Source organism: Xiphophorus maculatus, chromosome 4 (assembly GCF_002775205.1).
Source record: "Xiphophorus maculatus strain JP 163 A chromosome 4, X_maculatus-5.0-male, whole genome shotgun sequence".
Taxonomy (NCBI): domain Eukaryota; kingdom Metazoa; phylum Chordata; class Actinopteri; order Cyprinodontiformes; family Poeciliidae; genus Xiphophorus; species Xiphophorus maculatus.
The window spans coordinates 16,153,453-16,166,266 of record NC_036446.1 but is presented as its reverse complement, the minus strand read 5'-3'; the positions used below and the strand labels follow the sequence as shown (position 1 = coordinate 16,166,266).

The 12,814-nt window shown below is 35.5% G+C and overlaps 2 protein-coding genes across 4 annotated transcripts in view; both read right to left on the bottom strand.

Moving 5' to 3' along the window:
- Nucleotides 1–27: 27 nt before the first annotated feature.
- tex9 (testis expressed 9) lies at nucleotides 28–5,312 on the bottom strand. Its single transcript, XM_005814901.3, has 12 exons — nucleotides 3,988–5,312; nucleotides 3,588–3,718; nucleotides 3,281–3,344; nucleotides 3,067–3,143; nucleotides 2,873–2,918; nucleotides 2,650–2,729; nucleotides 2,429–2,568; nucleotides 1,637–1,728; nucleotides 1,295–1,468; nucleotides 1,047–1,181; nucleotides 376–510; nucleotides 28–299 (listed from the first exon to the last, which is right to left on the bottom strand). Exons 1-12 carry the CDS (start codon nucleotides 4,033–4,035, stop codon nucleotides 222–224), a joined length of 1,200 nt encoding a protein of 399 aa, XP_005814958.1. The 5' UTR covers nucleotides 4,036–5,312; the 3' UTR covers nucleotides 28–221.
- Nucleotides 5,313–6,343: 1,031 nt separating this feature from the next.
- LOC111608336 (testis-expressed protein 9-like) overlaps nucleotides 6,344–12,814 on the bottom strand; it is a 32,563-nt gene continuing 26,092 nt past the window's right edge. Inside the window, exons 1-8 of one of the 3 annotated variants that reach the window (XM_023331759.1) lie at nucleotides 12,667–12,688; nucleotides 10,004–10,055; nucleotides 9,806–9,908; nucleotides 9,439–9,530; nucleotides 9,008–9,181; nucleotides 8,799–8,876; nucleotides 7,283–7,417; nucleotides 6,344–7,195 (exon numbers count right to left, since the gene is read on the bottom strand). In XM_023331759.1, the coding sequence (XP_023187527.1) occupies nucleotides 7,121–7,195; nucleotides 7,283–7,417; nucleotides 8,799–8,876; nucleotides 9,008–9,181; nucleotides 9,439–9,530; nucleotides 9,806–9,908; nucleotides 10,004–10,024 (678 nt within the window). In that variant the 5' untranslated portion in view covers nucleotides 10,025–10,055; nucleotides 12,667–12,688 and the 3' untranslated portion in view covers nucleotides 6,344–7,120. Of the gene's footprint in view, nucleotides 7,196–7,282; nucleotides 7,418–8,798; nucleotides 8,877–9,007; nucleotides 9,182–9,438; nucleotides 9,531–9,805; nucleotides 9,909–10,003; nucleotides 10,056–11,151; nucleotides 11,495–12,666; nucleotides 12,689–12,814 lie in introns of those variants that run through there. The other 2 variants (XM_023331758.1, XM_023331757.1) reach the window with 2 other exon arrangements.

The following is a 12,814-nucleotide window of genomic DNA, read 5'->3' as shown; positions in this document are numbered from 1 at the left end:
ATTTTTTTTAAAGTTTATTTCGTTTTTATTTAGACTGTTAACATTTATTAAATTCATAAAAGACATCTTAAGAGGAAACAATTTACAGTGAACTAATCAAATCTAAACAGTTCACGATACAAAACATAGAAACATCTCTAAAAGGAGCCTGTTGAAGTGTTTTTCTTAAAAGAAAAAAAGAAACATAAAAATAATTAAATAAATTGTGTATATCTCCATGTTCATGACTTCCCCCAGTCCAGAGCTTTCACGAATTCCTCTTCTGCGAAGGACAGCAGCTTTGCAGCTTCAAAGTGCATCTGCAAACACAAAGTCATATCACGTTTTCAAAGAGAAAACATGAACACAGCGCGGGTGTAAAGTAAAGATCCTCACCTTTTGTCTTTTGAGAATGTCGATCAACTTCAGTTGTTTCTTGAAACCAGCAATAAGTTCAGTTTTCTGCTTCTTAAGAATCTGATTTTCAGCCAAAAGATTTTCTTTACTTTGTTGTTCTTCACTGATTTTGTCCTTGTTTAACACACACACAATAATTAAGAAGTTACAGTTGAGCATAGACCAACTTTTCATGCAAGACTTTAGGTATCAGATCACATGAAATTCGGAATATACAAAATAATTTAAGAACAACATTTTACCTCACATAAAATAAAACATAACTTGAATTATTAGCTACTAAAGTCGTAGCTAATAAACATTTGGTCATTTGGTGTCGTATTTTAAATTATTTTGTTAAAAGCTATTAGCAAGTCTGGGCTACTAAAGTTTTTATTCACACACATAAACCTTAAACTAGAAATTACATTTCTAAATATGAACTCTGACCAAATTCACAAACTTGTAACACCACAACTAAAATGATTCTAAGGTCTCTTAAGATTTTTCTCATGTAAATAAAAATACTCTTGTGTTGCTAGATAACCACTAGTTTTTGTTACAGACATGTGGCATGATGAGTAAAATTACTCACATGATGCAAATAATGATAACACATAGATTTCTGGTATTTAGTATTAATCCACTATGAAAAACAGTCGGGTTCTTACCTTGTTTATTTGTTTTGTCTTAGCGAGCTGCGACTTCAACCTCTCCACCTCCTCCACAGCTCTGTTTAGGCGAACCTCCGCGGTGCTGTGGATAAGCGCCGCTTGCTTTTTGGATCTAGTTAGAATTTCTACTTCCTATTCAAAGCACAGCAGACAATCACTGTTACAAGTTCTGGTCAGATTGCATGAGCAATGAAGCAGGTTGTCATTTCTGACAGATTTGCCTAAGCAGTTCCATAGACACAAACCTTGCATAACGCAGACACTTGCAGCTGGAGATCGTCACATTTTCTGGCCGACTCTTCAGCTAAGGCTTTCTGCTTCTCAGTCTGTGTTTGCTGGATGTTGATGGTCCTCTGCAGCCGGACTCTGTCCTCCTCAAGCTCTTTAATTTTTGCAGCCAGCTTTGAATTTTCGTCTTCCTGAAAGGTGAGGAACATTTTCTAAATACCAGTAGTCTGCTTATTTTTTTGAGACTGAAGGTGTAAATAGTCCAGGAGTTGTATTTTAGCCTTTTCTTTTGATTTATGGTGGTAGATAAGATTACATTGTAGCAAAATGAATTACTGGAATGTGTTTTATTTATTTACCTTCTTATGATAATCACAAGAAAGCATGTCGATCTCTTCTTGCATAATTCGAAGCTTTGCCTTCAACACTCGTGTTTGAACATCAGAAACGGCTGCAAAGGAAAATAAAGTGATCACAGTAAATAGCTACTCATTCTACAACAATCAATAAATATCAAATACTAGACACACTGATCAATAATTTTATAACAGAACTTTTTTTATTTTAAACAGTATGAATCCAAGTGCTTCTTACAGGAATGAAAAACTTACACAAAGGTGTAGAGCCACAGTTCTCAGATTGAGGAACTTTGGCTATTTTAATAATATTTTTTCGAAGGGTAAATTTGAGCAGATTAAAAGTAATGGGGAGCTGCTTAACACCAACAGCCAAAAACATGATCTGCTCAAGTACATGAGTTACTGTTTCATCAGAAAGAAAAGAAAAAAAAAAGTGCTGCGGCAGAAATTTCCAGAACTCCCAGCATAAAGACCTGGAAACAGAAACAAGCCGAGTTTCCTTCACCTATGAAGTTCAAACTTTGATCTGGAAACAGGATTGATCTTACCTCAATTTAATCATATTCCAGTTGCAAGTTTGAAAAACTACTGGGCTGTGTTAATGCTAGAAGACCAGGTCAACTACGACTAGCAGCGCAAACTAATAGTAATGTGTGTCTCTACATCTAGCGCTTTCAGAATAAGAGCACAAAAGTTTGGGTCCTTCCAAGCTGAATATTGAAATGTTTTCTAATTTGTTCAAATCATTTGTATCAACAAATAAATGTGACTTCATTCCACTTTGGTCATTACCTGATCCTCCGTGATCTTCAGCATTGTCTACTACGTTGTTCTGAACAGACTCCATCTCCTCCAGGCCCAGAATAGTCTTTGCTAAGAACAGATCAGTTTCATCCAACAGGGCTTCAGCATCATGAGAGTCCTTTGATGTGCTAGAATAAACAATATGTCCTTTTTAAGCCATCATAATAAACAAGGATGTAACTGATAATGCAAATAAAAATCAAACTCACGCTGTTTTACATTGTGGCTTCTTTCCTTGTTTCCCAGCATGCTTACTCTGTGTTGCTGATGTGACCGTTTTTTTGCTCACCTTTTAAGGAGTACACAAATCATACTGAGCAAAAATATTATTAGATTGTTTTTATTACATTGTTCAGCCAGAAGGAAAAGCTGCTCCAGATTAAAAAAACAAACATCTGACCAAGAACCAAAGTTTCCTTTCTGATCTAATACCTTCATTCCAGGATCCTGCACAGCTTTTGGTTGAGATTTTGAGTTTCTGTTGCAGAGGAGTCGGACACACACATACACACATTGTTAGTTATATTATTTTCATGAACAACAAAGATCTGAATGTGTGTGCCTGCACAGTGGATCTCCCTATGCACATTGTTCAGCAAGCTCTGCCCTCTTGTCACAGCTCTTACATGAAACCATCTCCATCCTCCGTTTCCAAGGCGAGTTCATCGGAGAGAGGATGTGACAGAACTTCACTTTGCTCTCTCTAAAATCCCACAAACAGAAAATATTTACTTTGATTTCTACAAGAAAAAAATGCATTACATTTTTTCCATATATTTCTGCCTCTTTTAGGTGTTGAAATTCACTAGATTAGATTTCAAATCCATATTCACGACGTACCATGAGTTGCTCTGCTTGTCTCACCAGCTCTGATGTTTTGGCTTCAAGCTCAGCATTTAACAGCCTGGTGGAAACAAGAGGATGCATAATGTAGTTTGAACACAAGCTGTGAAACCTTTGATTATTTATTTGTTTTATTATTATTGGAGCCTTGCAACAAAATTTCACTAAATATGTACATTTTAAATGAAGACCTGAATGACTAAAGAATGTCTATGGTGAGTGTATTTTACCACTTATATGGAGGAATAATTAACTACTTAGGGGAAAAAGGTGATTAGGCCATTAAGACGTTTAACTATCTTACTTGTACTGCTCCTCCTTGGCAAAAATGTCATCAATATGTTTTTTTGTTGGACTCGAGTTACATCTTTCCTTTGGTTTAGCTTCCACCTTCTTGGAGCTCTCAGCAGTACTGGATGATGGACGCTTCTTGGTCTGTAACACAAAAACAGACAACAGCACTGAGTTACAGAGCGATTTAGTATTTAACCCGAGCTTTAGAAGCACTGTGATTGAATTTTTATTTTGTCTAAACTCAGCCTTTTGTAAACAATTTGACATTCTCCACTTCAAGCACTATCACAGAAAGGGGGTAAAATTGTCTTTAAGGAGATTTAAAATAAAATAAAAAATGTTCTATAAGCTGAGAAAATGTTCTTTTTGAACTTTTCTAACACCCAAAGCTAAACCTATTCATAACATACCTGCGAAATGACGGCGTTTGCCTTTTTCTTACAACTTTTGTCCGCCATTGTTGTGGCTAAATCCGGGTTGCCTAGCAACAACTGCTCAACAGCCGAAAGTACGGAAGCTCCTGAAAGACATTCGGAGGGAATTTCAAGCGCGAGATTACTGCTAATTCTTCTTCAACAAAGACACATGCCGGCTATTTTTGATCAAATAAATGCTAAATAAGGTGATTTACTGAGGTCATATTTGTTCGAGGACAGTAGTTAAATTAATTACAACAACATTTAATTTCCCTTTGGGATAAATAAAAGATTTTTGAATTGAATTTAATTAAATATAACAGTTAAAACATGAAACATTGACTGGGGAGGGGTGTTGTGGTACCTCATGTGGACCTAAGAGGTAAGATAATAACAATATGTAATATGTATTCCTTTTCTCCACATCCTTCACATTTGTCGTTGTTTTTCTTCTTCCCCCATTTGGTGCATTGCAAAAATGTGTGCTGCATGACACCGACGACTGTATAGGAATGACCCGGTGTCATTGCATATCAATCATCTGAGATATTACTTGGAGGGCCAATCTGGTCTCATAGTGGGGAAACACTGTTTTCACTCACAGTAGGAGATATTTAACCCTAATGTTTTAAAATTACACTGATGTTTTGAATTTAACCAAGAGACAAAAAAAAAAAAATCTGTTGAAACACATGAAGAGGACTTTGGACATCTGTAGATTTAAAAAAAAAAAAAAAGCTTTTACATGGTACACACATGCTGATAGGCTCCTAACAAGGAAGAATGGATGCTGAAATTGCATCTAAAAGCTGTTTCAGCCGAGTTATTGCCCTTTTTTCATTTTTGTACTGTATCCCCCATTACATAGGATAAATGTCACATTAATGGTCTGTAAATTATTTATTGTCGTTTTGTTTATTGTGTGAGAATTTCTTCTCAGAACTTTTCAGCCTAATCTGGTGTGAACATTTCACAGTGAAAACCAGAGAACAAAAGAAGTCGCTCAAATTAAGACCAGAGTCCTCGTGCATAAAGCCTGCGTGCGCACAAAATATGTGCGGCGCCATATTTTACGCGCAAGTCGGCATGTATAAAAATTAACTTTGCGTCAAAGTTTGCGTAAATATACGCACACTTTTACGCTGGCGTGAAAATGTGCGGGAACCACGCAGACTTTTTCTGTGGACAATATCAAACTACAAAGCGTCAAAACTCACATAAATACACTAACATCTGCCTACATTCGGTGTTATTTAGACCAAGAAGCATCGAACCCGATGTTTTAGGGTTTTTTTTTTTTTATGATTTTAATATTTTATTGTTTAAACTAAACAATGAAACTGAACCGCATTTATCCTCAGACAATAACCTAACACAGACACAAAATAAAGAAATCAAAAATAAAAGGATGCGAAAACCTCACTAGAGTGTAAAAAAATACATTTGCTCAGTTTTTGTCCCATAAAGATGTAACGCAGAGTTCTGTGCGCCGAGGCGAATGAAATGCATCTATGTGGTAATTTTATTCTCACTAAAAGGTGTGTAGACAATCACACGTATTTGCATAAAGGTGAGCCGCTAACTGTGGAGCGCTTTGGCTCTGATGGAGATCAGTGGAAGGATCTCCAGGGAGGGAGCGATTGACCATATTGATCTGCTGGGAAATGTTGGTGATGGTTTATAAGTGTTTAGATTAATCCAGACTGATTATCCCGGAGCTCTGAGCAAAACAGAAGGATCCGTGAGGTACCGGTACCGGTCCAGCTGCAGTCATCCTTCAGGGGAGCCGCCAGCTTTGTGAATGCGCCTTTCTGGACAGAAAGCATCTTTAAATGTACAACTTATGCACAGGATTCCACTACTTATAATAAACGTCCATTTTATCCACTCAAATGACTCCCTGTCTGTCTTTAAATCCCGGCTGAACGCTCTGCTGTTCAAACGGGCATTTGCACTATCTCTTTATTTTCTTTTTTTATTATTATTTGGATTTTTTTCTTTCTTTAAAATGTATTATTTTTATTTTTGTGAGGTTATGTTCCCTGAAAGAACCATTTAAATAATATATATAATTATTACTATTATAAATACTTATACTGCTACAAACAAGGACGTTGCCATGGTTACTGCTTCACGTGGTGGCAGACTTCCGGGTATTTATACTAATTTACATATGTATTTATAGAGGCGACAGGGCGGACCAGCAGCTGTTCTCTATTTCCCACAAATTAGGATTTATAAAGGAAAGGTGCGCGGCCACGTGCGTGCTCACGGCTTTATACATCCGATTTTTTTTTTTTTTTTTTTTTTTTTTGTGCGCTGCTCTTTTCAAAATTTTTCTGTACGCCAAGTTTTAATGTGAAAACTGTGCACTCTTTTATGCATGAGGCCCCTGATTATTTATATAGCACATTTCAGCTACAAGCCAGTTCAAAGTATGAAACAAACAATAAACAGTACATTTCTCAAATGTCATCAAAAGTGTGGTACTAATCAAAGTAAGCTCTAAACATGTGGGATTTTAGCCCACAAGTTTAGAGCTTACACGTGGGCTGAGCTCCTTTGGTTTAAAGGAACTCAGTATTTCAGCTGCAGTGGAGCATAAAATCTTAATGCTACTTCTCCCATGTTTGGTTTAGTTAGACAAAAAATTATTTCCTTTTTTTTTTTGTACACATCATTCAAACTGATATGCATGTATGTATTTGCATAATCGCCAACAGAAAAACATACTTTCCTTAAGTGTAGCTAAACATGCAGCAGACACTAAAATATACATTTTTAGTTTGGAGGAGACATGAAGAGAAAAAAGTTGAACTGCCAGCTTTTCTCTATTTTCTGTTATGTTTCTGTTATGTGTCGCTGTGATGAATGAGCAGCTGTAATAAATATTTTTTATTAATTAAAAAAAAACATTTTTATTGATATATTTTTATGTATTAGCCTATGCTTTAACAATATATTTTTCAAAATATGTTTCAAAAACCCTTCTGAGTGATTAAGTGAACAAAATATTAATCAATGCAATTTCAAACTGAGGTTGTTTAACACAGGATTAGATTTACAGGGTAGCCCCATAACATGAAGAAATGACTATAAGAAGTAAGAAGGACAGTGAGGATCATGTTTATTGTGTCTCCAGCATGGCCTTGATGAACTCCTCCTCCGTGAAGGACAGCAGCTTTGCTGCCTCAAGGTGCATCTGCACACAAAAAGTTGTGTAATGTTTTGAAATTTGAAATTTTAAACATTTAAAACTGATTACGGCAGTAAAATAAAAAATACTTACTATCTGTCTTTTCAGAATGTCGATCAGCTTGGTTTGCTTCTTGAAACCCAAAATAAGGTCATACTTTTGCTTCTTGAGGTTTTTGTTCTCAGCCAGCAGATTTTCTATATTTAGATTTTCTTCCCTACTCAGGATCTAGATTTACACAAGAAATCAAAATGATTAAATTCAGTTGAGTTCAGTTTATTTGCGTTGATCTAAGTCACAATAAATGTGGTCTTGTGGCTTTAGAAAAAAAAACAAAAAAACATTGCATATGCAGAAATACAGAGTAAATTCAATCACTCCCCCCTGATCACTAGTTTCTAGTCATTATAGGTGAAGCTGTTCTGCTGGTTCCTGATCATTCCTCTTTAAATCCTAAGATAAAGAATTCTGATTTGTATTTAAACATCACTCAGATGGGTTCAGAGTCACCTGCTGACATTGTAACGTAGAGCTGTGTATCATCTGCATAGTTATTGCAGTTAATTATTACTTGTTATAATCTGAGCTATAACAACTGTCCACAGTTCTCAATTGGATTCAGTTCAGGTGAGGAAGTTTTTCATCTGGTGAGCATGTAATGGAGCTTTGTGTCTTTTTGAAAGACTCATACTTATTCCTGTACCTCTGCTTGAATAAAGTCTCGTCTAATAACTGGCAGTATGTTTGGGAGTTGATTTTGAGCCCAAAAGGTTCAACCAGCTCATACCAGAACCCCCATCTCCTCCTTGCAGGTGCTTGACTCAAAGTGGAGCTCTTTGCCCGTTACTGATCCACCCATAGATCCATCCATCATCTGGTCCGCCACAGTCACTCTTATGTCATCAATAAAACCTTAGAAAAATCTGTCTACAGATACTTCTTGGCCCAATCTAGACGCTTCAGCTTATGCGTCTTGTTCAGTACGGGTTTCTTTTTTCACAACACGTTTCTGTTGATTATTTGCAGCAAAGCGTTTGATGGATCTATGATCATACCCCAATATCTCAGCAATTTCAAGAGTGCTGCATCCATCTGACAGATTTTTGGTAATTGTTAACTTTTCAGAGTGAGCTAAATCTCTTTTTTTGGCATATTGTGCTTAAAGAAAAGAACCTGCCTAATAATTATGCACACCTTGATACAAGGTGTTGACCTCCTGAAGCCTCCCTCATTACACAGATACTCATCACCTGCTAAGCTTAAATAGTCTGAACAGATTGCACATTTTTCAGCTTGGAGTAAAAATATGACAAAAAATAGGATCTAAATACTCACTTGCCTAATAATTGTGCACACAGTGTAGAATTATTATTAAACTGAACTCCCCATTTGGATAAACAATCTTCACTAGAGTCTGGAAACCTTTACTCTCTCTACTTTTAAAATACTCTCTTCCATGTACTTTAATTCCTTGATGACAACTAATCAACTTTCTAAATAATTTTATTTATTTCTATTAATTCCAAGTTGATCTTTTTCCTATATTTAGGATAAACATACCTTTAGTCTGTTGTATTTAATATAAAGTATTGAAATAAATTCAACAGACCTTCTTCTTCTTCACCAGATTGGCTGCCGTCAGCTGGCAGTTCATCTTCTCCACTTCCTCATCATAACCTCTAACCAGCTTAGAGAAAGAATGAAGGTTACTGTTATTTATTATGGCAAATAGGGAACCATTCAACATTATTGTCAGAATTTAGACATTAAACTTAAAAAATGCTCCAAGCTCATGCTTCAGTTGCCACTGACACAAACCTTGCTTAAGTCATACACTTGCAGACGGAGATCATGACATTTGTGGGCAAGATCTTTAATCGAAGCTTTCTGCTCCTCAATTTGTATTTTCTGGACACTAATGGTCTTCTGCAGTCTGGCTCGATCGTCGCCCAGCCTCTTATTTGTTGCAAAAAGCTTACCAAATTCATCATTCTGAAAGAAAAATGTTACAATTTTAGAAAAATCCGTGTATTTACATTTTTATATTTATTATCTTGATATGTAGATACATTTAAAATTAAAATGCTGCTGCATAAACAGGCTAAGAGACCATTGTCGGTATATTTGGGGAATTATAGGGCTTTTAAAATGAAGAATGAAAACATGCTGATAGTTCTAATAAAGTAAAGTTCCACAAAAGCAGAATAAGTTTGAACTGCATGGGAGTTTGTTTAGATTTATAACTCTACCTGATAATGATATTCAGTGGAAAGCAGATCAAGTTCTTCTTGCACAATGTGTAGCTTGGTTCTTAAAACCCTGGAGTCATGGTCAGAAAGAGCTGTAAAGTAAAATTGAATGAGTAAAATATGCCAATATAGTTACTAAACTTTCAATAAATCATTAAGTTTATTATGGATTTAAAAACATACTGTGGTATATATATATATATATATATATATATATATATATATATATATATATATATATATATATATATATATATATATATATATTAGATGAATCACAACAGTTATTGATTAATATCAACAAATAAATCAAGGGTTTATGAGATTTTTTTTAGTTGACTCAAGCATTCAGCATTTAGTAAATTACCTGCAGTCTTTTTCTGAACACAACCACTGATTTTCTCCTCCTTTTCTTCATGGTCAGAATCCATGTATTTTGCTGTTACTGACCCCCTTCTATTGGCCCAATTCTAAAGATTACAAAAATAAATCAAGTTTCTAGCCTCAACAAAAGGCATCTCCACAATACTCACAATTTTATCCAGGAAAATATCTGGACTGATACCTTCTTTCCAGATTCCTGCATGGCTCTTGCTTTGGACTTTGAAATCCTGCAGCTGAGAAGTTGGACACAAAACACATTTATCTTTGAATGAGCAGTGAAGATGTGTATCCGTCTACATGGACGGCCTTTTCTGACGGTTCTTAACTGGAACTGTTTATCTTCCATATTCAAGAGCAGCATGTTGGCTTTGACTGAACTTCACTCTCCACCGTCTAAAACCCATAAGAATCTGTTTGACCTTTGAAAGAAATCCTGATTGATTTTACATTTTTCTCCATCAACAGGCTAACTTAGGTCTATAAGTTCCAATAAATTTGCCACATGAGTAAAAGCAAATATATTCATAACCATAATTCACTCTGCTTGTTTTAATAGTTCTGCTGTTTTAGCTTCCAGCACAACACTCAGCAGCCTGATTGACACAGCAGAAAGCAAAGCACATCACTTATGAATACAGTTCACAATTTATAGTAAGTAATAGCAGGAAAAAAGTATTATTAATTTGTAAGTAAATCAGTCTTCTGATTTGTTTCTGGTTTGAAGTGCAGCTTTAAAAACAAGTGCTAAATTAATTTAAATTGTTGGTATATTTAATTTGGTAAGACGGGATACAGTCAACACATTAAAAACACTGACAGGTACAAAACTGACATTTCAGGCTCTCTAGTACTGATTATTTTTGTGGCCTCGTTCTTTTCTTTTCAATGACATACAAAAGCAGAAGATACTGATAGAAATAATAGTTTTAGGTCCAACAAAAAATGAAGAATTACAAGATTATTATGAATGAAAAGCTGCCACTCAGCTTTAGCAAGGGTGAGTTGAAAGTTTTAATGCCTGTAGTGAATGTATTTCTTCACCAATCGGAGTCTGTCAAAATTAATTTGGCCAAATTTGATCTCAAGCTGATCGATTATCCACATTTTTATTAGAACTGCAGTTATCGACGACGATTAAAAATCAGAAACTAACAAAAACATCTCCCCTGACAAGAATTATTAAGAACATAGCAGTAAAAACTCGGCATGGTAGTGGGTTTAAATCACAACGATTGAGTCGGTCCACTTTGAAATACTATTTATAAAACTTTTCTTCAAGCCAAAATATGTTTCTCCCGGCATTAATATAACAATCTAAGCATCACATACCCGCTAAACGACGGCGTTAATGTTTTAATTACAACTTTTAACACCTGCAGAGACACAGCTTTGGTTGCCTAGCGACGGATCCAAAAGTACGGAGGCTTCTGAAGGACATTTGGCGATATGAATCACCACAAGCGGAGACGGACATGCTTGTTTGAGTGAATGTTTATTATACTTTGATCAAATAAAAATAAAACTGCTGAAATTATTGAGTTATTAAGGTCATATTGCGTTAATCTTGAAACAGGTGTTTCTATCGGTCATTAAGGTAATTTGAAGTACAAAAGTACAATACTTCATAAAATCTTGAGAATAATATATCTGAACTATTGAAAATCTACATCATCACCTAAAATGTTTTTTTTTTCAATTATGATAAAGTAAATGTTAACAATAAAATTCTACGTTTTCCAAATGTTGTTTGACTAAATGTTGATATTGTGCCTTTGTCGTATTGGTAATTTGAACAACTTCTGATAGACAAACGTCAGACTTTGATAAAAACACAATTCGTCTAGTAGAATTCATTTAATTATGCAGTTTTTAAAATTATTTATTACAACTGACACTGACCAAACACAGTACTTAAACCCTCCACCAGGGGGCATAGCACATGATTCAATACAGAAGGTTTTAACAATGACCAGAAACCCCAAAATAAGAGACTTCTCAAGGACACAGCTTTCATTTAACTACAAGATTGACAAATATCTGCAGGTACAATAATGTATTTAGTGTCTTTGGTGTGTTCTAATCTGCTACTGAGCAAAAATAGTCAAAGTAATATACAGTATTTCACAATGTTAATCAGTCTTTTGATTTATTTCCGGTTTGAAGTGCAGCTTTAAAAACAATTTTATCATCACTCCAACCATTATTATGTGTAAGTTAAGGCATACTAATGTGTTTTTGTATAAGGTCATTCTCAAGTTTGTTTTTTTTAAACAAGCCTTATGAAAAATACATATATTTTTCATTTGGCATCATGTTTTTTTGTGTTTGTAAGTGTTTCTGCAGGACTGAGAAGTGAAGAGAACCGAAATATTATTAAATCATACTGAGAATCAGTGGAAACTGAGGCTGTTTGTCGAAGGAAAGTCTCGTTTCTAAGAGGAATGTTTTAACCACCACAAACAAAATCTGTGAACATGAATAATTGAAATGTTTTTAATGAGTAATAATAAGGATGTGTATTTAGATTTTATTTAGTTTTAGCTATTGTGGTACATTTTGTTCCGATCATAAACTGTCCATGAAAGCAGTCAAAGCCATAAAACTGGGTGATCTGGACCTGTTGTAGGAGCGAACAGAATCAACAGCATAATAAATGTGCACGAACATTTCTATAATTTCAACTTAATGTCAGAGGAGTAAGTAATCATTCAGATGCACTTCGGCTGACAGTTCAGCTTGTTTTTGATGCTGGCTTCACCAAGGCGCATGCGCGTCCCCAGCCGCTACTACTCTCCATGCACAAGCGGACAAATCCCACAACGTGCGGGGCAGAGCAGGGCTCACCGGAGGGACTGATTAGTTTGTTTTCCAGCTGTCTGCTCTGCTGTTTGCGCTCCTTTTTTTTTATTTTATTTTATTTATATCCACGCATCACCCAGGCTCCGGGCAGCGGCGCCTATTTCGGCTGCGCAAGCCTCCAGACGGACCGACC